This window comes from Ceratotherium simum, chromosome 27 (assembly GCF_057802395.1).
Source record: "Ceratotherium simum simum isolate JZ-2026a chromosome 27, ASM5780239v1, whole genome shotgun sequence".
Classification (NCBI taxonomy): Eukaryota; Metazoa; Chordata; class Mammalia; order Perissodactyla; family Rhinocerotidae; genus Ceratotherium; species Ceratotherium simum.
This window is the reverse complement of record NC_141926.1, coordinates 822,741-848,887: the sequence shown is the minus strand read 5'-3', so window position 1 is coordinate 848,887 and position 26,147 is coordinate 822,741. Positions and strand designations below refer to the sequence as shown.

Below are 26,147 nucleotides of genomic sequence, written 5' to 3'. Positions count from 1 at the left end.
GTAGGCCCGCCCCCGGCCGACAGGAGGAGCGCGGTGGGCCGATGCCCGCGCAGCCAATGGGAACGCCGCGGGGGTGGGCCCAGCGCGCGCCCGGCCGCCGCAGTGGTGGAGCGCGGCGCCCCGGCGCGGCGTGGGCGGGGCCTGGGGCGGCGCCGCCAGTCTCGCCGCGAGCCCGCGAGCGCCCAGGGGGCGCGAGGTGCGAGGCCAAGCGCGCAGGCGGGGCGGGGCGGGGGAGCGCGCTGAGGCGGGGCCGCGTGAGGAGGGTCCGCCGAGGCCGGAGGGCGGGGAGCGAGGCTCGGGCAGACGTGGCGGCGAGGGCAGAGGCCCGGAGCGGGGAAGAGCTTGCGCCCCTGAGGAAGGGCCGGGAGGCCGGCTGGCTGGCGCTGAGTGAGGAGAGATGGAAGGCGGGAGGTCCGGCGCGGGCGGCGGGCCCCCCTGACCGCAGCGAAGGGTTCTCGGAGAGGCGGTGAGGGGACGGTAGGCTCCCCCCCATGGGGATGGGGCTAGTGAGGGAGGCCCCCAAGGCCTAACTGGCCCACAGGCGCCAAGAGCCTCCCAGCCCAGGGGAGGGAGAGGGCCAAGCAAGGGCGTCAGGAGACGCACCCAGAGCCTCAACCACTCAGAGGGGTCCTTGGAATTTTGGGGTACCCAGAATAAGTTAAAAGTGAAAGCCCTTGACAATAGAGGGAAGAGAGAGAGATGTTACTGCACAAAGGGCAGGATCTGCTGGCTGTGAGACAGAAGCCACTCGTCAAGAGGCAAGATGGTGGAAAAGAAAGGCAGTTTATTACAGCTTGCTAGCAAGAGGGAAGATGGCCGACTCGTGTCCAAAAGAACCATCGTAAGGGGGCAGGAAATCTTACAGCAGTTATAAAGGCCAGTGGGTTATAGGGGAGGGGTTAGGAATGTTGACCTTCTGGTGTTACAGACTGGGAGTGCTACACCAGATCTTTTAGTTTTCATTGATGATGGCTATCAGCATTGACTCTCTGTTCAGGGGTCATCACATTCCTAAGGAACTCAAAAGAACAAAGTTATCTTATTGCAGCTGGGAGGTATGTGTACAAACAGGGGTCATAAAATCTACAGAGCAGGTAGATCTCCTGGAGGGTGCAGATCCAGCTGGGTTGGTTAGTCAGAGGTCATTCAGAGTTAAAATAGGGCTGCTTTTCCACAATATGGCTTCCCTTATGTCAACCTTGTCTTGAGCTGGAATCAGAAAGGAGGCAGAGCAAGTGACCAAGCTTGAAAGGGACAGCTGGGGGTGGGGGTAGGGGTAGGGGGCAGAGGGGCCTGCAGGCGTGTACAGCAGAAACCAAGGACGGAGGGGAAACTTGAGAGCATCTAACTAGAGGAAACAGTGCCGACATGGAGGAGAAGAAGGCCCAAAGGCGTTTCTCCAGGAGCCCACAGATGGCCCCAGCATCTCCTCATCTACCCCTCAGAAGACTTGACATCACGTTACAACTACCCCGGCCCAGTGAGCGTTTCTGTACCTATCCCTTGAGTCCTACCCCATGCCCATGAACCACAGCAAGGCAGAGGGGAAAGTCGGGGGGCTTGCAAAAGAAAAAACACATACGCACTCCTTCCTCCTAATGGAGTATCGGGGTTTTAGATAGTCAGTTAAGGACCCTTGCCTCTTCCCATCCCAGTTCAGAAACGAGTGAAGAAGACACATCAATAAGATGAGTGAATATCGATATACCAGCCTTGCCCCAGATAAAAGGCTAGTTTAGAGGATGTGGCTTAGATCTGCCACCAAGACAGCTAGCTACTGATCCACCCCTAAATCAGACTAACATACCTCCCAGCCTCTGGGGCAGCTGGACCACTGCAGCCTCTGGGCTACAGAGCTGCCCCCCCGAAACACCAGGCAGCTAAGTGCCGATGAGAAGATGCCCATCAGCCTACATAGTCCACAAAGTGTACCCAGAGGAGCCTGAGCACACTTGACCCTATCTGTTCTCCCAAATTCACCAATTCACACTTCCCCTGGGAGTAGAAAAGAGGCTGGAAATTTTTTCCAGGAAAGTCCCTCCATGTGGAAACACAAAGAGTGGGAATAAGGGTTTCAGCCTACATGGACATCTCAAACCCTGAGTCTTACCAAGCTAAAGGAGGGAAGAGGTTTCAACTGGAGCAGAGTTTGAGTTTTGATATTTTACTGGACTGGAATTTTTATGAGAAAAATAATAATCGTCTCTTTTTTAATATCTAAGAAGAAAGGAAAAAAACTATAAATCAAACTAAGAATTCATAGATAAGAGTTTCTAAAAACAGTCATGAGACAAGACAATCCTTCCCTCTGCTTGCACCCTACCAATTCCACCTTGTTCAATAAACTGGATACAGAAGGTGTCCAGGTTTTTGGCATGGACAACTGAGGATGTGATGGCGTCATTTACTAAAATAGGGAAGGTTTGGGGGAAAATTTCAGCTTAGATTGGGGACATGTTAAGACAAAGATGCCCATTAGGCATTCAAGTGGATATGTTGAGTAGGCTGGTGTTCAGGGAGAAAGGACAAGGCTAGAGAGGAATTTGTTTTCAGGTAATGTTTGAAAACCATCTGTTTTCAGGTAATGTTTGAAAACATAAAGTTAGATGAGATCAACTAAGGAATGACTTTTCCAGAGAGAAGAGTTTCCAGGATGAGCCCTGGGGCATCAACTGTTTCCAATATAGAGGAGAAGTCATGCCCAGAGAGAGGAGAAAAATCAAGGGAATGTGGAATCAAGGGAGCCAAGTGAAGACATGGTGATTTGTGCAGAGGTTTTATAGGGATTGTAAAATGAGGTCTGAGAATTTATTAGATGTGACAATTTATTGGTGACTGACAAGAGCAGTAACAGGAGACGTGAGGAAAAAAGCCCAGTGATAGAGTTTTGTTTTGTTTTGTTTTAAAAAAGGGAAATTTCCAGTTAAACATGTCAGACAGCACAGGCATTGACTTCTATTTCCCACTCAAACCCTACTCACATAAATTAATAAAAGAGATAAAAACTCACAGAGAAAGAATGGGAGAGAAGGCAGCAGTAAACAAGAGAGATCAACAAAATTATAGAGGCTGGGAATGTAAAGGGGAATGATAACTGACTTAGCAAGCCAGAGAAAGCTGAAATCTGTGTGTGGGGGTGAAACCATCAAGAAAAAAGACCATTCTTGCCAACGAACCCCAGGAAGGCATAGAAGTTGGGAGAACTGGTGGAAAGTTTGAATAAGGAGCAGCGTGACAATAGATCCCTCCCCCAACCTGGGTAGAAGCCTGCAGCAGTTGAGTCAGCCGTTGTGAACTCAGGCACAAGGCATAGCTGAGGGCCACTGAAAGCAGGAGGCTTGAGTGAAAGTTTATACTCATGCAAGAGCCCAGTCCCACTTCTCCCACTCAGCCATATAGCTTCAGGCAGTAGGAGGAGGAGTTCTCTAAAGCAAAAGACCCCCAAAAGACATGCAAACATTGGCCAACTTGGACCCAGTGGAAAAGCAGAGAAGCTGGCAGGCTGTATCCGTTGACATAGAGCTTCCAACAAGCTCCTTAGAGCCCCACTGTCAACATGAGCCAGACATTTAAGGAAAACCTCTACCACGAAAGACAGCAAAACACAGAAAAAGGAAATTTTGAGAAATGGAGATGATGAAGGTGTGGAAGAGGACTTTGACAAAAACATGTCCTCACAGAAATAGGGTGTTGCACCCATGAAACAAGAACCATCCAACACACTCTTGCCCTCCCTGCCTTATTTTTCTCCATGTTTATCACCAACTAGCATACCAAATGTTTTGCATATTTATCTTGTTTATTGCCTGTCTGAAAGAGAAGCCCCATGAGGGCTGAAATTTGTTTTGTTTGTTGCCGTATCCCCAGCACCTGGAATAATGCCTGAGATATCGTAAACACTCAAAAATGATATGTTGAATAAATGAATGAGCAGGAGTCTCTAAATAGGAAATATTAAGAAAAACCACTCTCAGAAATGAAAAATATGGCAGACTTTAAAAGTCACTAGAATAGGAAGATAAAATAGAGAAATTTTAGGATGGTAGAATAAAAAGATAAGGATGTAAAAAATTGAAGGGAAAAGAAAATTAGAGAATCAATCCAGGTGGTCAGACATAGGAATATTAGGAGTTCCAGAGGAAAATAATGGAGGGGAAGAACATATTAAATAATTCCAAAAAATTCCCAGAATTGGTGGATAATTTTCCAAATTGAAAAAGCATGGCAGGGGCCGGCCCGGTGGCGCAGGCAGTTAAGTGCACGCACTCCTGGGCACGCAGCGACGCACTGCTTGGCAAGCCATGCTGTGGCGGCGTCCCATATAAAATGGAGGCAGATGGGCACGGATGTTAGCCCAGGGCCAGTCTTCCTCAGCAAAAAAAACAGGAGGAGTGGTAGATGTTAGCTCAGGGCTGATCTCCTCACAAAAAAAATGAAAAGAAAAAGAAAAAGCATGGCAGATTGTTTTCCAAAGATGCCTGCAACACTTCCCATCTCACATGCTCCTCTACAATGTGGTCTTAACCCTCATCCCCATTGAGAAATGGGATCTATGTCCCATCCCCTGAATCTGTGAACTGCTTGTGACCAATACAATGCAATGGAAGTGATCCTGCACTAGTTCCAAAGCTGGGCTTGCGTTTTGCTCCCTAGGACACTTGCATTTGGAGCCCTGAGATTCCACATAAGAAGTATGACACCCGAGGCCATCTTGCTGTGAGAAAGCCAAGCCACGTGGAGAGATCACATATAGCTACTCAGGTTGAAAGTCCCAGATGAGGGCCAGCCCGTGGCTTAGCGGTTAAGTGCGCGCGCTCCGCTGCTGGTGGCCCAGGTTCGGATCCCGGGCGCACACCGACGCACCGCTTCTCCGGCCATGCTGAGGCCGCGTCCCCCATACAGCAACTAGAAGGATGTGCAACTATGACATACAGCTATCTACTGGGGCTTTGGGGGGGAAAAAAATTAAAAAAAAAAAAAAAAGGAAGTCCCAGATGAGCCCCCAGCCAACAGTGCAATATCACCTGACAGCCATATGAGTGAACTATCTCAGACATCCAGCCGAGTCAAGCCCTCAGATGACTGCAGCCCCAGGGAATACTTGACTGCAATTGCATGAGATCCCGAGAAAGCTGCCCAGCTGAATCCTTCCCAGATTTAAGCTACTATTGGGAGTAGTTTGGGTTTGGGGGTAGTTTGTTACACAGCAATAACTACTGGAAAAAAGCATTACTAAGTGCCCAGCACAATAAATTGGGCAAGCAGGAGAGTAAGGGAGGGAAACCAACACATCAAGCATGTTGTTGAGAAATCTGAGAACATCAGGGATAGAGATGATCTTAAAAACTTCCAGCAACAAAAAACAAACAAAAACACTGGGGAATGATTTCCAACCTAGAATTCTATTTCCATTCAAACAATGAATCAAATATACGGGTAGAAATAAAGACATTTCAGACAGGCAAGCTCAGAAGGCTGCTAGACGATGGGCTCCATCAAAATGAGAAAGCAGACCAGGGAAGAGGAATACATATGACTCAGAAGACAGGAAATGTCCAAGCCGTGGCAGAAAAACAGGGGTTACCCAGAGGGTCATCTCCAAAAGAAAGGAACTAGCACATGACAGAATTAGGAGCTTTACACCTAGAATGGAGAGTTTTGGGTGAAGTAGTGATAGGAACACAGAAAACCAAGCAAATGGAAAAACAAGGCAATTCATGCCGGGAAAAACTGAAAGTTGTACCTAAAGGAAATGTAATCATAAACCAATACAGGGTTCAAGAGCAAACAGTATTAATACAGTCCACATGAGTGCAGATTCCAGTCAACATTATATTAAGCTGTTTTGGGAGACTAGTAGGAGAGGAAATGTAGATATATGTGTGTGTGATATACATTGCAGAGAGGATGGTATAAGAGAGCTAACTCCTCTTCCAGTGCAGGAAATCAACAATGTCTAAAATCAAGACTAAGAAATAGCGTTATTTAAGTCTTCATTGATAAACATGAAGTTAATCACTGAAGAGATCCCTAAAAGACTTGAATAGTGTTTGTTTTGGGGAAGCAGGGATCAGCTAGTCGATTTGGTGGTGGGATAAAGAAGTTCTGTTCCTAGTGCTTCTATTTTCTCAGCGAAATAAGCAGCAAGGTCATTATCTAAGAATGTGGGAGTTTTGAAGAGAATGAGAAGTTCTGCAACAGTCTTCTCAGAGTCTAGGGGATATAGGATTACAGCAGAGAGGTGCCGACTGCCAATTTAAAATTGGTCATACTCAGTGTCATCAAGTCTATTAATACCTCTTTCTGTATATGGCTCAAATTTATCCCTTCTTTCCACACCAACTGCTAGCAAACAAACTCAGGATTATACCCTTCCTCTTTCACCTGGACGGCTATAGCACCTCCCTCTCAAGATTCCTGCCTTGTCTTGCTGACCTTCCCCATATGCTATCTGAAAAAGAAAATGTGACCCAGTCACTTCTCTGCCTAATATTCTCCAACAGCTGATTCCCATAGCACTCAGAATAAGGCAGCAAGGGCTCTGTGGTCTGGTCTATCCCCTCACTTGGCAACACTACCAAACTGTACCCAAAAGGATGTGATGAAAACCTGGAGGTGCCACTCTTCCCCAGTACACCCCTGCACTCCTCTCCAGTAATTCTGCTCTCTCCTCAATCCCCTTGTCTCCCTCTGCTTCCAATCCAGGCACATACCTGTGCACATGCTCAGAGAGCTACGTACATATACAGTTGACTCAGTACCTCTGTTCGCTCTCTCAGATGTGAGCTGAGTGGGCCTGGTGGGCAGGCTTCCTGCGCCTCATTCATCCCCTGCATCATTGGTACCTGGCACATCAGGGACTGCAACTTTGCTGAGACAATGAATGACAACTTGTTACACACAGAAGTGTGAGCTACAGATTCCCTCAGAGCATATGTTGGTGAGTAACAGTCTGAGGATACGGTGAAAACAGGTAAGAATAACAAAGATGTTACACAGGAGGAAATAGCCTTTCATTCTGAAAACTGGGTAAGACCTTATTAGACATTCAAATAGTTTATGTGCATGATTTTTATTTTCTTTAATAATTTTATTTATTTTTCCCCCCAAAGCCCCAGTAGATAGTTGTATGTCATAGCTGCACATCCTTCTAGTTGCTGTATGTGGGACACGGCCTCAGCATGGCCGGAGAAGCGGCGCGTCGGTGCGCGCCTGGGATCCAAACCCCGGGCAGCCAGCATCGGAGCGCGAGCACTTAACCGCTAAGCCACGGGCCGGGCCAATTTTTGCATGATTTATAATCACATTTCCAACAATGCATCAAGCATCTGGGAATAACATCATTTTGAGTAAAAGCAGAAAATATTCCAGAGAGACCTTCCCTCTCTCAGGCCCAGCAGCTCAAATGTCCACCATGTCCAGCAGTGCAGAGAGATGGAGCTCAGAGGCAACTTCCTCTTCCTTTGAACTCCGGATCAGCCTTTCCAGGTGCTTCAGCCGTTCAGTCAGAGATGTGTCTGTTGCCTCTGACAGCTGCAGTTGCTCCCCTGTCCTTTTATTCTATTTGAATAAAAAAGAAACTAAAAACAGTTTTGATATATTCATAAACCAAGATCTATTCTCTGTAAAAGCACTAGATCTGGCTCATGTTAGAAACCTTGTCTGGGGCCTGTGAGGCTCAACAAACCCCCTCCTGGCAATGCATCATACATCCTTCCAGCCTCTTCCAGTACAGACACATACAGCTGGTATCATCTGCACATGGAATGTTTCTCTCCTGATTCTATCATTAACCAACCTCCAGTGTCAGTCATTTTTGAAATATCATTGTCTGGGCCAGCTCCGGTGGCCTAGTGGTTAAGTTCGGCACACTCCGCTTTGGCGGCCCAGGACCGGTTCCCAGGCACAGACCTATACCACTCGTCTCAGTGGCCATGCTATGGCGGCAGCCCACATACAAAGTGGAGGAAGATTGGCAACAGAAGTTAGCTTAAGGCAAATCTTCCTCAGCAAAAAAATATATATATATCATTGTTAAGGGCTACGAACTATTGCATCATATGTATTGTAATTGCTTAACCAGACTCCCATCTTTAGATATTTAGTTTGTTTCCACTCTTATGCAGTATAAGTAAAGCTACAGTGAACAAAAATACATTATTTTTTGTAATATATAGTAATTTCTTTAGGCCAGAATTGTTCAAGTCAAAAGTACAAATATTTTTAAGGTGTCTGCCAAAGTGATGAAACAGTATGTCATCTTAATTCCCTTTTCTCGAGACCCTATTGAAGGGCTTCCTAAAGCCAGTTCAGGAGCATACTTTTTACCTATCTAGCATTATACATCAATGATTAAAACTCCGTTTTTGCTTCTTTTACCACTGAAGGAAGGATGGTAAGGTAGAAAGACCTTGAGCTTTGGAGCCAGTCATGTCTGGCTTTGAAAAGCACCTCTGCCACTGACCAGAACACTCTTGGGTAAGGCCCTTGACTTCTGTGAGCTTACCCTCCTCATTCATTCATTTTCCTCAGGGAAAGTTAATCCCAGAACGGGATATCTGGGTGTTGCCAAGGCTTAGACAGTATGTGCTCTATAAACAGAAGCCACTATCATCAGCGTTCTTATTCTCCTCAATGCCCTTACTGTGTGTCAGCACACGGTTATGGGTCTTGTTCAGTTCTTAAGCATGTTTCAATTCCATTCTTCATTTCACAAGCAGAAACTCAGAATCAGTTGGGCCTCTCTGACACTGACAGATGAAGTTTAAGAAAAGATCTAATTTAAACTAATAACTTATTGGTCATCATACATCACATGATGGATCAAGATGTTACTTTTTCCCTGCCGTTTTCTCAGTCTTTAATTTCAATAAAAATGCCAAATGTACTCTCTTCTCACCTGAGGGCTAACAGCTGTAGATGTTTTCAGCACAGGTTTGATAGTCTGAGGCAGAGACAGGAGAGTTTGAGGAAGGTAGAGGGGTAGGGAAGTTGAATCTGTAAATGCTCCTGAGTCTTCAGACAACCACTGCTGAAGTTGATCTTCAAACCTGAAACATTTGAGCATTAGGAAGCAAAAATTTAACTATCATTCACTTTTCTCCTATATATACTTTAAATTTTTTAAAGCTTTGCTTTTTACTAAGGATAGGACTATTATGACATCAACTGAGCAGAAATTTTACCTTCTTAAAAAATTTAATATCTTCCCTTTAATTTATAAACCCAATTTACATTTTATGAGAAAGGTGGCATTAATCCAAAAACAACTGCTTTTACATGTTACTTAACATTACTTATAATTCTCTCATTTGGTTTATTTTCTGTTTGGCTTATTTTGGTTTTATGTGTCTATAATTAATTCTTATCTCTTGACGTATTGTCCAAATGTATGGACTGCTGCTTATAGTTTAAAATTAACTCAAAATAATATCCTACTGCCACCTAACACACCCCAGAGCTGTCCACTCCATACACTTGTCTTTTCAAGAAAAACAATCTGATCCAAACTGGTTAAATGATACAGACCTAGGAAAATCTACTTTTAGAAATCATGACACATTCATTCACACTTCCAATACATATTTATCAAGCCCTACAAAATGCTAGGCACCATTCTAGGTCCCAGAGACACAGCACTGAAACAAAACAGACAAGGCCCAGCTGTAAGCAGCTTATACTTTAGTGAAGGGAGATGGACAAGGAACACATGACAAGAAGAGAAAGACAAAGCAGAGACATGGAGACTGGGAGGGTTCGGGGCAGGCAAGGAGGGCCTCATGAGAAGTAGATACTTGAGCAGCAAATGCAAAGGCCTGGCTGACCACGGCCTGGCACGTTGGAGGGAGGAGCAGAGGTCAGAAAGGACATAGAAGGCAGATCACGCAGGGCCTTGCCCACCTCATAAGGAGTTTGCCTTTGATTCAGGGTGAAAGAGAAAGCCACTGGAAGGTTGTGAGCAAAGGACTAACATGACCTCTGCCTCACACCTGAAAGGCTCACAGGATCTGCCGAGACTAGACTACAGCCTACTGCAAAAATGGTCTCTGAATATATTCTGAATAGAGCCAATAGGATTTGCGGATGGACTGGATGTGGAGGGATGATTCCAAGGCATTTGGCCTAGGCTGCTAGAAGGATGGGGCTGCCGTCAACTGAGAAGACCACCGTAGGGGGAGCTGGTTGGGGGAAAATCGGGAATTGGATTTTGGGTATGTTAGCTTTGAGATGCCTATCAGATGGCTAGTGAAGATTTCAAGGAAGCAGTAGTATATTCAAATCTGGAGCTCAGAGGACTCAGGATTTGAGATATAACTTTGGAGTTGTCAGAATACTGATGTTCTTGTAAAATCTGTGAAACTTGATGAAATCACTGGGAAGTGGGTGCAGATGACACAGAGGAGCGGTTCAGAGAGTGATCCTTGCTAATCCAGAGGAGGCAGTTGGGAGAAAAACCAGCAGGGGGGCCTTAGGGGGAATGGCTAGCAGGGCAAGAGAGAGACTAAGGGTATCCTGGGAGCCAGGAGGGAAGGAGCAAAGGTGTGGAACAGTGCTGGGGACTGGGGTTCGTGATCAGTTCAGCGTGTGCCGGCTGCAGTGACCCGGACCGGAGCAGACATGGCGGGTGGGAGGGGCTGAGGAGAGACAGGGAAAGAGGACTGGGGAAGTGAGAATCACACTGCTTTTAAGGAGTTTACTGTTAAGGGAGCAGAAGCATGGGGGTGGTGACTAGGAGGGAAACGGGGCCAAGTTAGGGAGAAACGCCAGCTTGCTTTCATGTTTGTACGCTGGTGGGAAGGTGATGGTGCACGAGAGTGACTGTCACTGGACGAGTGTCCTTGTGTGGGTGGGAGATGAGACCTCAGCCAAGGGAGAGTTCATCCCCAGCAACAAGAGGGGACAGGCTGGATGCAGGGAGGCTGCTGAAGGCGGGGCAGGGCAGGGGGAGGCATGAGCACGATCCATGTGAACCCCCTTCTTCCTGGTCCTCTGTCTCAGTAAAACCATAAACAAGGGTGGTGGGAGACGCAGAGGGCCTGCTCTGGCTGCCTACCCGCGTGCAGTGTGGGATGCTGCACCAATACTCTCAGGCTCCCAGAGGGCAGAGAGCGGGGGTCAGCCACACGTTCAGCACTGATGGTCCAGTCAGACCTGGTTAGCCAGCCACACTTACTTCTCACTAGCAAACTTAAGACTGACTTTCAATAATAAACAATAAATGAAATTGATTTCAAATAATAAAACAGTTTAAGACATTCTATCTAGGGCACTGCCTCTGCCTGGTACACCTTTGACTCGCCTTCTTTTTAAAACAAAGTCATGTTACTGTGATCCTTGCTAATCCAGCATGAAGCAGCCTGAAGGGCACAATGAACTACAGGGACAGGGCTTCACCTCTTGCTCTCCTCCTTCTCCAGCAGCAGACTGCTGGACAGACACTGGGCCAGGCGCTCGTGGGCAGAGGCTCCGCGCATCAGATCCTCCGTGCTGGGAATCCGCCCCTCTCGGCCGCACTCCACACTCCTCCTCCCTTTGCAGTGCACGTGAAGGAACGGAGTAGGAAACTTGTTTGCAGAGGGATGAAAAGATTTTATCCCCAAACTGTAAGTACATGTTTTGAAATGCTTATGGTCAGGAAAGAGAGGGAGAAAGAGTTCCTCCAGGTTAGGTAGAGTGGGTACAGACACAGAGCCTCAGACCTGCCCCTGCCTGCTCCTCAGGAGGGAAGCAGACGGAGCGCAGCCTCTGCCTTACGGGAGCTTCCACTCTCCTGGGCAGCTGGGCTCTCAGAGCTTCTCTATTCTGAGTTTTGCTTCCCATTCCAGGGTTATCAGTAGGTTCCCTATATTCCCCGATATTTGCGAAGTTCTTATTTTTACATTTAGCTCTCACATCCATCTGGAACTAATGTTTACAAACAGTGGGTGATATGGGCTCTAATGTTTTTCCTAAACAGATACCAATGTCTGTCATTTCCCCACTAATTTTGCTAATTTGGCATGGTACTTTTGTCACAGATGGTTCTATTTCTGGACTTTCCATTCTGATCTTTCTATTCTATTCTGATTCTATCTGATTCTATTCTGATCTTTCTATCTGATAGAAGTTTCGATTCTATCATAACTTTACGATATGTTTTGATATCAGGCAGAGAAGACCTTCCTTTTTTAATTTATTTTTTTTTATTTTTTTTGTTTTGTGAGGAAGATCAGCCCTAAGCTAACATCCATGGCAATCCTCCTCTTTTGGCTGAGGAAGACTGGCCCTGGGCTAACATCTGTGCTCATCTTCCTCCACTTTAGATGGGACACCGCCACAGCATGGCCTGACAAGCGGTGCATCGGTGTGCGCCCAGGCTCCGAACCCAGGCCGCCAGCAGCGGACCACGCACACTTAACTGCTACGCCATGGGACCAGCCCCAAGACCTTCCTTGTTATTCAAAATTTTTTCAGCGATTGCTGCAAATTTTCTCAACCTGATGAATTTTAGAATTAACTCATCAAGACCAGGAGGAAAAATCTCTTTGGGTTTTTGATTAGAAATGCCCTGGGGCAGGCCCCGTGGCTTAGTGGTTAAGTGAGCGCACTACGCTACTGGCAGCCTGGCTTCAGATCCCGGGCACGCACCCATGCACGCACCCATGCACCACTTGTCTGGCCATGTTGAGGCGGCATCCCACATACAGCAACTAGAAGGATGTACAACTATGACATACAACTCTCTACTGGGGCTTTTGAGGAGAAAAAGGGGAAAAAAAGGAGGAGGACTGGCAATAGATGTTAGCTCAGGGCCAGTCTTCCTCAGCAAAAAGAGGAGGATTGGCAGGCATGTTAGCTCAGGGCTGATCTTCCTCACAAAAAAAAAAAAAAAAAAAAAGAAAGAAAAAAGAAATGCCCTGACTTGATACTTTGAGAACTGACATCTTTACAGCATTGCATCATCCTGTCAACATAGTCAGCCTGCCCCTCATTTATCCAGCTTTTCTTTGCACCTTCAGGGCCTGCGAGTCCCCTTCACAGAGTTCAGCACCTCTCCTGGTCACTTTATGTCCCTCTGTTATGAGTTTGTTGCTGCTGTGATGAGAATTTTTGTACACTGTACATTGATCTGTCCCATCACCTTGGTGAATTCTGTATAAAGTTCTAAGGGCATGATTGTTTATTATCTTGAATTGATAGTTGTACTGTCTGGAAATGACAGTTTCCTCTTCCTTTCAATATTTATGCCATCATACCTGTGTCCTTGCATGGGCAGGATTTCCAGGACAACAGTGAGCAGCAGTGACATGAGAGGCAGCTCAGGCTGGTTCTGACTTCACTGTTTCCAATGTTGTACCAAGAAGCATGATTTTTTTTGTGTGGTAGTTTTATGGCAGATAGCCTTATAAAGCTAAGGAATCTTTTTACCCAAGTATGTTAAGTAATTTTATCAGGAATGGGTATAAATTTTGGGGAGGGAGCGGGCAGGAATGGGTATAAATTTTAAGAAAAGCATTAAAACCTACTGAAATGATCACTTATTTTTCTGTTATGGCAGCAAATTACACAAATAGATTTCTATTACTGTTTATCGTAGGATAAAGCCTACTTTTCACTTTTTTATGTACTACAAGATTGTATATGTTAACATTTTATTTAGTATTTCTGAACCAGGTTTGTAAGTGAGATGAGAGATGTCAGCTTTCTTTTGTCTGCACGCTCCTGGTTATGTGATGATTTCAGGGTCAGGTTCGTCTGATAAATGAAGTGAGATTTGCTTCTGTCTGCTCTGGAACAGTTTCTACTACGTGGGAATGATCTGTTCCTCGAGTATTTGTCAGAACCTGCTCACTATGGGCTGGATTCTGTGTATAGGATATTAATCTCTGTCTTCTACTTTGGAAGAGAACAATATGGTTCACTCTCTTGGCTGTAGTGACGACAGAAACACACACTGAACACAGATCTCACCGCCCCTGACTCAGCTGTAGCTCCTTCTGCGTCTGCATTCTGGCTTGTTCCCACAGCAAAGGAACATCATATTTTTTCAAATGGTTTTTAAAAAAATATACACATATCTGACCGTCTTCACTCAGCGCCTCTGAGAAAACAATACAAAAACAAATAAGAAGAGAATCAGAAGAGCAACAGGTGACCACTTGACATTTGCTTAAATTCACTGATTTAAGGACAAGTCCTTCTGATAATTAAAGTCACATAATTACATGACTCCCATGTTTGAGCCAAATATGCTCCAAGTGTCTGTGGGTCATTCAAGGTCCAGACAGGCTCATGTCCAGACTATGGCATAGCCAGTATGATTCCTCAGAGCTACAGAATTCTAACTTAGAGCCAGCGTAGGGGCCCATTTCAGGGAGGAGGTAAGTCTAGGCTCTCCTGGAACCTTCTTAACTCTCCCCAATGTTTACAGGTCACCTGGAAGTCACTGGCTTGAAGAGGGAGTCTGACGGAAAGGAAGGGCAGGAACCCACAGGAAAAGAAACAAACATCCAGTAAACATCCTTAAACAAGTCTCATGAGGAGCTGGCCCCACAGCACCGAGTGCTAACTACCTGGCGTGACGGGAAGCTTGGGGGGCGTCCAGTCCCTCAGCCTGTGGTTGACACACAAGGCAATGATGTCGTCCCACGGGATCTCCGCAGCCGAGGGCCCTGCGCCCCGGCCCAGGCGGGGGCTCCCGCTCCTCCACCTGCAGTACGTCCTGCGGAGCAGCCTCTCCACTTCGGACTGGAGGACGGGCTGCGTCTGCCGAGAGCTGGGAATCTGCGAGGCATACTGGATGACCATAGAGTACATGGGGAGCCAGGGAGCTGGAGAGAAAGCACCTCTTGAGTTACAAGATTTGGCCAAAGTCTATGTAAACTGTTCTTAAGACAAGGCAACTGTATAGTTGAGAAGTCTGCTTTTGAATCTGAATACGATAGAACCACAGCTGCAGAAGAAAGAGCATCTCCCTCTCCCTGTCCTGGTAAGAGATGCAGACAGGCACCCTGGACAACATTCACAACGAAGGGTCCACCCTAGAGGCTCTGATTGCACAGGCCTGTGGTTGTGCCCAGAAATCTGTATTTTAACAAGCACAGGAGAGTCTGGTATGGGAGGTCTTGGCTTCTCTTGGGGAACCCTAACCTAGCTCACAGTACAAAGGATTTGTGCTGTGTGCTTTGCTTCCCTTCGAGTTCCTTCTGTAACAAGGAGCTACTGAAGACCACATCGTGACATTTAGAAGGGCCACTGAGGCCTCTGTTCCATGTGGCCCTGGCAAGGAGAGTGGCCTGGCAAGACCACACACTGCACCACATAAGCAGCAAACGGCAACGTCAGCAAGGGAAGGGGCAGCCTCCACACTCAGTGCACAAGACCCATACATCGAAACAGCCCAAAGGCCTCACCTGGGCACAGCCTGGGCCACAGAACAGAGGCTGCTTTGACAAACAAGGAACACTGGCATTAAATCAGCACTGAGTACCATGGCCCCAGCAGAGCCCAAGTGTGGAGACGGGGCTGCAGTCCCCACGTTCTTTGCCCCACACCCCGTGGGCACAGGCAGGACAGGATCTGCTGTCGTAGGCCTTGAGGTAGTGCTCCTCCTGACACTGCTCGCCACCGTCCTCCCAGGGCTGAGCAGACACCCACAGACTGCTCTGTTGGTGGTGACGGGTTAAAAGCCCCACTCCACAAAACCCTGCTCATTCTGACCCCTGAACCCAAAGGTGGCCAGGGGCAGTGTGGGGATGCGGGGCGCACAGTGGAGGAGGACGTACGAACCTCACACTAGTGCCTAAACCTGCCAGACCGTCACTACAGTAAGAAAGCAATCGGGCTTGGCCGCCTCACGCTCCTCCCCAGCCGCAGCCCTCAGCTTCAGCACGCACCCCCTGGCGGCGGAAGGTCCATCTGCGGAAGCTGGAAGCCCAGCACTGCCTGCTTCAGCCAGGCCAGGTGCTCCGGGGTGTTCCAGTGCAGGTGAGGAAGCAGCCGGCTGCCCCCAGTCTCGGCAAACTCGGTGACGGGCCAGGACAGGTCGCAGAGCTGCTCAGAGGACACTGCACAGGCCAGGAAGTGCAGCACACTGTTGAACAGCTCGATGATGGCGCTGGGCTCCTGCGAGGCCAGGCCGCCCAGCCGCCTCTCTCTTCTGTCACGGAAAAACCGGCCGCTAAACTCACGGCCAACCCCATCTTCCACATACTGAACGAGGGTCTGGCAGCAAAGGTCAAGGGCACAGGGGCAGCGGGAGACCAGCCACTGCACAGCCTGTGAAACCTGAGAAGCAAAGACAGTCAGGAGAGGCTTGGTTAAATAACTCATGCTGTTTTTTGAAGGAGCTTCCTGAAGGTGCCTCCTCCCGCAGCTGCCACAGCAGGTGCCCGAGAGCACAAGCTTCTCAACCACACCAGGAAGGGGAGCAGAAGCTTCTGCTGCAGTTGTTTGGCCTCCTAGAGCCCTGGAGACCCACACAGCGGGGCCCCAGAGAGGGGCTCTGAGTCCCACTCCACCCTGGAGGAGTGCGGCCTGTAGGGTCACCCCCCAGAAGTGCTTAGGCCTAAGGGAAACCACCCCTGCGTCCTTTTCACCACGCACAGAAATGAGGCCACATCTTCCCGCTCTTAGAACGACTAACAGCTTCGCTGCACGCCAGGAAGCTTTCACATTCTGCAGTTATCTTTCTTCCTGTAGTTACTTTTATTTCCCAGCACTTCTTCCCCTAAATGTAATTGTCAGCACAGACCTCCTTCTTTAAAGGAGACCTCTGATAACATTATTTCTTCATAAAGTCCAAGGACAACCACCCTACAAAAACAATTTATATATCTGACCCTCAGATACAAGACATGGTCATACTTAAAAAAAAACACTAAAAGAATTTATATGAACAATTTAATTTGTTGCAGATAGCAGGACTGAGCAAATTTTCTTTTATTTTGATTTCTGCTTATATTTTTAGAAAGTTACCTATCAAAACATAAAATTCAAAATGTAAGCAGTGGTGTACACTAAATTCAAGATAAAGAAAAAGGGGAAAAACTGACATATCTTGTTGGCCCTTTAAAAAGGATGACACCTTACCTTACTTGTGGCTTGTAATTCATTAATGGAATCAGGGATCTCAACAACGGTGTAATCTGAAATCAGCTTAGCCGAAACCAAATCCTGCAGCATCAGACCTTTGAGAGAAACAGATGGAGGTCACCTGCCTCCTGCTCTCAGCCTGCAGCGGAGCTTACGTCTCATGCGCCGACGCCCAGCCCTGCCCCCAGTCACCACCGCAGCTGCTGTACTGTGACTCCCAACACCACACTGCAAGCTTCCCTCAGACCCAGGGCTGACCCACTCATTCAACATGCCAGTTCACAAACAAGACTGTCTTCACAAACCATCTTCCACTTCCTTCTCCACAGGGCCCCCTCCGGGGCCAGGCGCAAGAACCAGCAGCGGCAGTGCAGGCTGGAAGGGCTTGGCCTGCAGGAGCTGCTTGAGCTGCAGCAACGCCGACAACCAGTACACGTCCTCCTCCGCCACGTCCTCGCTCTTCACTTTGGGGGGAAGCAGCAGCATGAGCCCGCTGGCCCCCAGCAGCTCCTTCTGCGTCTCCACGGCATCGAGAGCACAGTCACTGAGCGCGCCATGGGCCACCTGAAACAGCGCCCCAACCATCAGGACAGACACACAAGGGGACAAATCAGCAGTGAACGTTGGCCCCACAGTGAGCGCAGCCAGATGCTCGCTGGACCGGCCTCCCTCCATGAGGCCATGAATTAGTGCGAGAAACAGCCAGGTCAGCAGATAATTCAGCTTCCAGTGTTTGAGCACGTTACTTTAATCTTAACAACTATCCTTAAACAGGAGTAAAAACAGGTAAGCCCAAGGACCGGCCCAGTGACATTGTGGTTACGTTCGTGCACTCTGCTTCACCGGCCTAGGGTTTGCGGGTTCAGGTCCCAGGTGCAGACCTACGCACCATTCATCAAGCCGTGCTGTGGTGGCGTCCCACATAAAAAATGGAGGAGGATTGGCACAGATTTTAGCTCAGAGACAATCTTCTTCAAGCAAAAAGAGGAAGACTGGCAACAGATGTTAGCTCAGGCCCAATATTCCTCACCAAAAAAAAACAACAACAGGTAAACCCATAATGACAAAAAAGGTGAAAGGCAAGCCAGCAGCAGACAAGGGATTCTGATCCACTTCTAGAAAGCAGCACAGAGATGGGAACAACCATGGGTTAAGGAAGCAGAGGAAGCCACACCTGAAGGGCTGCAGACGTGGTATGAAAGGAACCAGGCAGCTGAGCCTGCAAAAGCCCTGAGCTCCCAGGCCTTGTGGCACCAAGAGCCAGAACTGAAGTTAGGAGCACAGAGGGACAAGTCACACACAGAACAGTGGCCTGACAGGTCATCCACCCACCCTGCAGGCAACCTCTAAGCACAGCCTGTCCCGTTATCCTCCTGGGCAGGATCCAGACACAGGGGCATCACCCAGCAGTGGAGGGGACCTTACCTTAGAGCACCAGCAGCTGCCCAAGGAGGAGATGAGATGAGTCCTTTTCCAGGGAAGCCCAGGGAATAGATATCCTGACATTTTGGGGGTCCCCCCAAAAAAGGCTGGCTTGCTATTCAGTTACCCTCTACCCCACGTTAAGCACAGCTTGTGCCCAGCCTTTTAGAGCCTCACTCAGGTATGGGGGATAGCCTCAGATAAGGTGTCTGAGGAGAGCCTCCAACATGAGAGAGACTAGAATAACAGAGAAAAAGAAACAGATAAAGCAGGGAACATGTGAAAACTTAGAAAGACCTCAAAAATCCTAATTTCCTCAGAGAGATAAGATGATGCACCCAATAACAGTCATAAGATGATATGAGAAAGACAAATAAGGCTAAGAAAAAGGAAATGAATAATATATATGGAATAAAAAATTCAGTACAACATTTGAAATATAAAGTGAAGGAAATCTCCCAGAACACAATATAAAAAACAAGATAGAAAATAGGCTAGAAAGGATGAGAGGCTCAGAGGATCAACTGCAGAGATCCAGCATCTGTCTAACAGGTTCAAGAGAGAACAGGAAAAAAGAGAGGGAAAGCAGGTGTCACCAAGACACAAAAACATCCCAAAAGTGAAACAAGGGTCTCCAGCCTGCAAGGACCTGCTAGGCCTAGCACAATGAGTGAAGGATACTGGCACCAGGCAAACCAAAGTGGGTTTTCAGAACCTCAGGGACAGAGAGAGCAGGCTTCCAAAGAGAAACAAAACCAGGCCACAGAGAAAGGAACAGGAATAGTCACAGACATCTCAACAGCAATGCTGGATGCAAGGTGACAGTGCAGCAAAACTGGAAGGAAAACAACTTTCAACCCATCATCCTACAACTAGCTACGCTATGAAGCAATTGTGAGTATAAACACATTTTCAGACAGGCCAGGACTCAGCAAATTCTCCTCCCATGCATCCTTTCTTTGGAAGAAACTGGAAGTCATTCTCCATCCAACAAGAGACTAAACCAAGAAAAAATACTGCTGCTGCTGTGAACAGCAGCACTGCACAAGCACTTGGTGTGTGTCAGGCACGGCTCTGAGAACTCATTTGTATAACTCACTTCATCCCAGGGGCACCTGTATGCAGCACCACCACGAGTAGCTCTATGGCATGAGGCAATCTATTTTAACTTCTCTGAGCCTCCGTTTCCTCATGGGTAAAACAGGGATATTGAGTAAGAGTACATCCACAGGCAGCACAGGGGCATGAGGAGCGTGCCCAAGGTCACAGAGTTGCCAGGTGGAGGAGCAGGACAGCGACTGGTATGGAGGGCCCAGTGGCATCCACACCCTGGGACATGCTATCAGCCAGACAGGAGCAGAGGATGGCACTTTCTCAGAGGGAGGGATAAGGTGAAGTCACAGAGCACTTGGAAAACTCTATTAAGATGTATACAGCCCCTCTGCTGGCACTCTTGGGTAAAAATTAATGAGAGATACAGACAAAACTACGTAAGTGAGAAAATAAGGCAACTATTTCTCGCAGAAAAAATAAAGAAATGTAGTCATAGAACACTCGCCAGTTCTGGGGCAAATAGCGGTCACACAGACATCAAAACATAACCCCACTTACTGAGATAATATAAAGTGACAATGTAGCCATCCTGGGAAGGTGGGGAAAGCTGAGTGAGACTGTGGTGTAAGAGTTCACTCCTCACCTAGCATGGCACGCAGCCGCCAAGATGGCCCCCACGATCCCACTCCTAGTGTTCATGCCGTTGCACAATCCCCTGCCCTGAGTGTGGGCTGGGCCTGGCGACTCACTTCTAACAGACAGAATCAGACAAAAAGTGACAGATGTCACTTCTAAGATTAGGTTACAAAGAGACTCTGCCATCTTACTCAGCTGATGGAAGCTGGCTGCCACGGTGCAATCTGCCTTATGGAGAGGCCCACATGGCAAGGAACTGAGGCCTCTGGTCATAGTCTGTAAAGAAGTGAATCCTGCCCACAACCACGTGAGCTTGGAAGTGAAGTTCCCTCAGTCGAGCTCTCAGATGAGACCAGAGCTTGGCCTACATCTTGATTTTCACCTTGTGCGAAACCCTGAACCAGAGGATCCAGCTAAGCCATACCTGGACCACTGACCCACAGAAACTGTGAGGTAACAAATGTTTGTTATTTTAAGCTGCTAAATTTGGGTATAACTTATTACGTAGCAATAAATAACTAATAGACCTATTTTTTTTGTGAGGAAGAGCAGCCCTGAGCTAACATCCATGCCAATCCTCCTCTTTTTGCTGAGGAAGACAGGCCCTGAGCTAACATCTATTGCCAATCCTCTTCCTTTTTCTCTCCAAAGCCCCAGTACATAGTTGTATGTCATAGTTGCACATCTTTCTAGTTGCTGTATGTGGGAGGCCACCTCAGCATGGCCAGATGAGTGGTGCATCGGTGCGCGCCTGGGATCTGAACCCAGGCCGCCAGTAGCAGAGTGCGCACACTTAACCACTAAGCCACGGGGCCAGCCCCACTAATACACCTACTTTAATGGGAAGTCAGCAGAGAATATCTAAAGTGGATAAACTGAGAAATAGCAGTGTAAGCATACGATTTGGAAACACGAAGAAATCAAGCTCTGTGGCAGAAGGCTAGGAGAGGGGGCAGGAGCTGCTGTTCCTCATTGTAAATCATGTGGTACTGGGGCCGGCCCTGTGGCATAGCGGTTAAGTGCTCACGCTCCGCTGCTGGCTGCCTGGGTTCGGATCCTGGTCACTCACCGATGCACCGCTTGTCAGGCCATGCTGTGGCAGCATCCCATATAAAGTAAAGGAAGATGGGCACGGATGTTAGCCCAGGGCCAATCTTCCTCAGCAAAAAGAGGAGGATGGGCAATGGATGTTAGCTCAGGGCTGATCTTCCTCACAAAAAAATAATAAATAAATAAATAAATCATGTGGTACTGACTTTATTTTTTTTTAAGTTTTTATTTATCTATTTTTGTGTGTGTGAGAGATCAGCCCTGTGCTAACATCTGCCAATCTCCTCTTTTTTGCTGAGGAAGACTGGCCCTAGGCTAACATCCGTGCCCATCTTCCTCCACTTTACATGGGACGCCGCCACAGCATGGCTTACCAAGCAGTGCATCAGTGCGTGTCTGGGATCCAAACCAGTGAACCCTGGGCCACCGCAGCGGAGCACGTGCACATAACCTCTTGCACCACCGGGCTGGCCCCTGACTTTTTAATTACATGCAAATATTACTTTGATCAAAAACTTAAAGAATAAAGGCAAGAGCTGGGGCCGGCTCGGTGGCATAGCAGTTAAGTTCATGCGTTTCGCTACGGCGGCCCGGGGTTCGCCAGTTCAGATCCTAGGCACAGACCTACTCACTGCTCATCAAGCCATGCTGAGGTGGTGTCCCATACAGAAGAGCTACAACTCTACAACTATGATACACAACTATGTGCTGGGGCTTTGGGGAGAAAAAAAAAAAGGAAGATTGGCAACACATGTTAGCACAGGGCCAATCTTCCTCAAAAAAAAAAAAAGAATAAGGGCAAGAGGAACAACAATCGCTGTCTAGCGGGTGAAGTCTGACTCTGTACTCATAGGAAGAAAGGGAAGAAGACGCATCGAGACATTACTAACTGTCGCCTCTGAATGGTGAAAGCACGGATGGCTCTAGTCATCTTTATACTTCCACATTTCCTTATATTTTTAAAGTTTTATACATGTATTACTTTTACATTTAGAAAATACAATAAATAGTATTAAAATGGAGAAACAAAAACTCTATAACCAAACTACAATTTGAAGACGTTCCAAGGACAGAGGGAATACAGACTGCAGCGTCAAATGCAGATGACCAGGGCGTGCCATGAAGGTGACATGGTTAGGAAGAGGAGTGGCCTGAGCAGTGTCAGCCTTCAAGTCAGGACATGGGGGAGGGCGCTGACTTTCACTGAACCCTCCTCCAAGCATGCAGCCCAGCTACCCTCACAAGACGCTGGTGCAGCGGGCTGTGATCACCACACTATGGAAGGTACCGCGCCCAGGCTCAGAGAGCTGACCACGGCAGCAGCAGTCAACACCACGTCTACTAAACACTGAAGCCCACACTTCCTGCTGTGCACTGCTATTTTCCAAGTAAATAAAATATACATCCGATTTTATTTCTGAACACATAGACTGAAACCTAAAATTCACTTAGGCAGGTTTGAATCTAATGAGGAAACAGGTTCTCATTAAACAAAACTCTCTCAGGGAACCAAGTAAGGTCAGTATTGTACAAATACCTATAAAGAACAAAAATTAGAACTTATAATAGAAAACCAAGGACAACATGAATGTAAAACCAAAACAACTAATCTGAAATGTCCAATATTGAACCCATATAGTAGCTGGGATCAAGTTTAGTGAAAACTGCACAGGATTAAAAACCATTAGTCTTTTGGTAAGACCTAAAGTATCAGGAGGCTATTTTAACAAAGATGTCAGCCGTTGGCAAACCACGTGTGATGTAACAGTCGCTGCATTTTTGTAGAGTGCTCTGTCTCTTATCCCTCTTGGGTTAATTACCAGAGGCCCATGGAGGAGTTCAGGACTTCTGAATTATGTGCAGAACAGCATAAGTGCATCTCTGCCTTTTCAGGATGGTTCTGAGTTTTCACCAAGTTCTCAAAGAGGTCTGTGACCCAAGACAGTTAAGTATCACTACACTCCTGAGAACCTAGCCTGGTATCTCACTCCAAAAAGTGACCATGGGACGTCAAGATTCAGGAGGAACAGACATGACACTTGCTTCTGAGCCTCCCACATTCTTTCAAAACCACTTCAGGGCATTTATGTGATTCCAATGATGTCTGGGAGTGAGTGAAAATAAGAAAATCATAGAAGCAAATACACAAAGTGTCTGTGACTCACCTTTATACACACATTGACAGAAACTGTCTGACTCTCTTTGCTCCTGAGCGCATTAAACAGTGCAAGTGTCTGAATCCCACAAGCGTCACTGCATGTGTCATCCACCAAGCCATCGTCTCCCATGAACTTGACTTTTAACCAATTTGCTAGGATTCTGTGAATAAAAGAAAAGAACACTTGAAGAAGAATCTAATTCTAAATTTGAACTACAGAGATTTTCAGGAAAATAAGTTAGAAATATCACACAGATACAGGTCCACAGACACCAAACCTTACTGTGAAATGGATCTACACAAAACAGGCTGTGATTTTAAAATGGTGCTAGGAACTCTACTGGGTTATTTATTTGGGTAAGAGGAGAGGTTATTCATGAAACTGGGTCATTCTAATGTGATTTAAGATTCTGAAGCACTAAGAGAAGATTTTGAGCAGTAGAAAAGGTCCTTAGAGTTTGAAATATAAATGTTTTACAAAATCAAATTTCTCATGCCTGAGACCTTAAGAATTTTTATGACATGTTTCCTTATGAACTTAGCAAATCAGAAGACAGCTGTTTCATTTTAAGAAATGAATCATCATTTAAATATTTTTAAAATACCACAACTCTCTTCTTTGCTCAGATGTCTCATGAGACAATCTTCTTTGCTCAGATGTCTCATGAGATAAGCTTTACGACTTGCTTTTTCCTTAGCATGCATGTGTTCCAACAGCAGTTACTACTGGTAACTAAAAGTAATATATTTAGAGAACTTAATACCCTCATACATTGCTAATAGGAATGTAAAGGGTGCAGCTACTGTGGAAAACAGTCTGGCAATTCTTCAAAGACTTAAACATGGGTTACCATACAACCTAACAGCAATTCCATTCCTAAGTATATACCCAAGAGAATTGCAAACGTATGTCCACACAAACACTTATATATGAATGTTCACAGCAGCATTATTCATAATAACCAAAAAGGGGAAACAACCCAAATGCCCATCAACTGATGAACAGATAAATACCATGTGGTATATGCATACAATGGAATATTATTCAGCCACAAAAAAAGAATGAAGGACTAATATATGCTATAACATGGATGAACCTAGAAAACATTATATAAATGAAAGATACCAGTCATAACAGACCACATATTGTATGATTCCATTTATATAGGATGTCCAGAATAGGCAAATGCCTAAAGACAGAGAACAGATTAGTGGTTGCCAGGGGCTGAGGGCAGGGAGGAATGGAGAGTGACTGCTAATAAATATGGGGTTTCTTTTCACACGAAAGAAGTATTCTGGAATTAGATAGTGGTGATGATTGTACAACTCTGTGAATATACTAAAAACCAGGGAAATGTACAGTTTAAGTAGGTGAAATTGATGATATGTGAATTCCATCTCAATAAAGCTGTGAAAAAAGAAAAATAACATGTTCTGTAGTTGCTTTAAAAGTATGGTTTCTGGAAGCGATTTGGTTACAGGAAATAATGCCATGTCAATTTTTTGGATTTCTTTTTAAAAATGCTAAAAGTTTTTTTCCGAAGGAAACAAAGAGAACTGTAGCAAACTGTAAACTGTCTTCCCCAAGAGTCTAAAATGAAGAAGGCTCTAATCAATATACCTCAGCATAGCTTTAAATAATAAACTCTGAAATGCTTTTGGACAAAGACTATTGCCAAGTTTACAAAATGAAAATTTAAATAATCTCAAGTGTCAACTTCAAATCACAAACAAAACAGACCTCACGTCTCAGCATCAAAACATAAAAACACACGTCGGGGTGCCCACAGTGCATGGGAGGAATACACTGCGCTCACACCCCAACGCTCTCGGAGGAGCTGTTCCACCCACCCAGGCCGAGGTCTCAGGATCAACCCCACAGAGGGAAACTCTCCCTGACCTGCCAGGACTCCCTGGGGACTGCTCTTCTCCAGCAGGCAACACCAGCACCAGCTTCCAGAACACGCGCTCCTGCCTCCCAGGGAGGTGCTCGGCCACAAGGGATGGCAGGTCCAGGGGCGCCCAGGCCACATCACTGGAAGCAACAGAGCACTGAGGGTGAGCCAGTGCTCAAGCCCCGGGCAGGAGCAGCACGCACCACAGGGGCACAACAGACCTCAGCAGCTGCTGGTGGAAGTGCTGGACCTTCAGCTGGTGCACCGTCTTGTTTCTGAGCCACCTTAACCTGCGGAGAAAGGGAGAAGGACAGAGTGGCTACACAGCCAGCTCAGTGCCTGTGGCAGGAACTCGGTAAGTATTTACTGATGTTCTGAGTGAAAAGTAATTGGTTAGTGAGTGTCTCCTGGTAGAAAACACCCTAGGAGACCAAGAAAACTTTCTCTCTCTCTCTTTTTTTTTTTGGTGAGGAAGATTAGCCCTGAGCTAACATCTGTTGCCAATCCTCCTCTTTTTCCTGAGGAAGATCGGTCCTGAACTAACAGCTGTGCCCATCTCCCTCTATTTTATATGTGGGGCACCTGCCACCGCGTGGCTTGATAAGCAGTGCATAGGTCCATGCTCAGGATCCAAAGCTGCGAACCCTGGGCTGCCGAAGCAGAGCGCATGAACTTAACCACTACGCCACTGGGCTGGCCCCAATAAAACTTTTTCTGATAAAGAAATAGGTTAGTCAGAGGACTCATTCATTCCACAAACATCATGCAATGATCTACTGTATGCCAGCCATGGAGGATCAACAGTACACAGACAAGAATCCTGCCCTTCTAGAACACGTGCTCTCACAGCGAGAAGAGCC

General features: G+C 46.8%; 1 protein-coding gene across 2 annotated transcripts in view; it reads right to left on the bottom strand.

Annotated features, from left to right (window-relative positions):
- Nucleotides 1-5,383: 5,383 nt before the first annotated feature.
- Nucleotides 5,384-26,147, bottom strand: part of MCM3AP (minichromosome maintenance complex component 3 associated protein) — a 49,234-nt gene continuing 28,470 nt past the window's right edge. For both annotated transcript variants that reach the window (XM_087417894.1, XM_087417895.1), the window contains exons 19-29: nt 25,509-25,577; nt 25,293-25,427; nt 23,400-23,553; nt 17,379-17,637; nt 17,071-17,168; nt 15,876-16,266; nt 14,553-14,810; nt 13,951-14,080; nt 11,395-11,601; nt 8,900-9,050; nt 5,384-7,560 (exon numbers count right to left, since the gene is read on the bottom strand). In XM_087417894.1, coding sequence (XP_087274020.1) covers nt 7,402-7,560; nt 8,900-9,050; nt 11,395-11,601; nt 13,951-14,080; nt 14,553-14,810; nt 15,876-16,266; nt 17,071-17,168; nt 17,379-17,637; nt 23,400-23,553; nt 25,293-25,427; nt 25,509-25,577 — 2,011 coding nt within the window. In that variant the 3' untranslated portion in view covers nt 5,384-7,401. The remainder of the gene's footprint in view (nt 7,561-8,899; nt 9,051-11,394; nt 11,602-13,950; nt 14,081-14,552; nt 14,811-15,875; nt 16,267-17,070; nt 17,169-17,378; nt 17,638-23,399; nt 23,554-25,292; nt 25,428-25,508; nt 25,578-26,147) is intronic.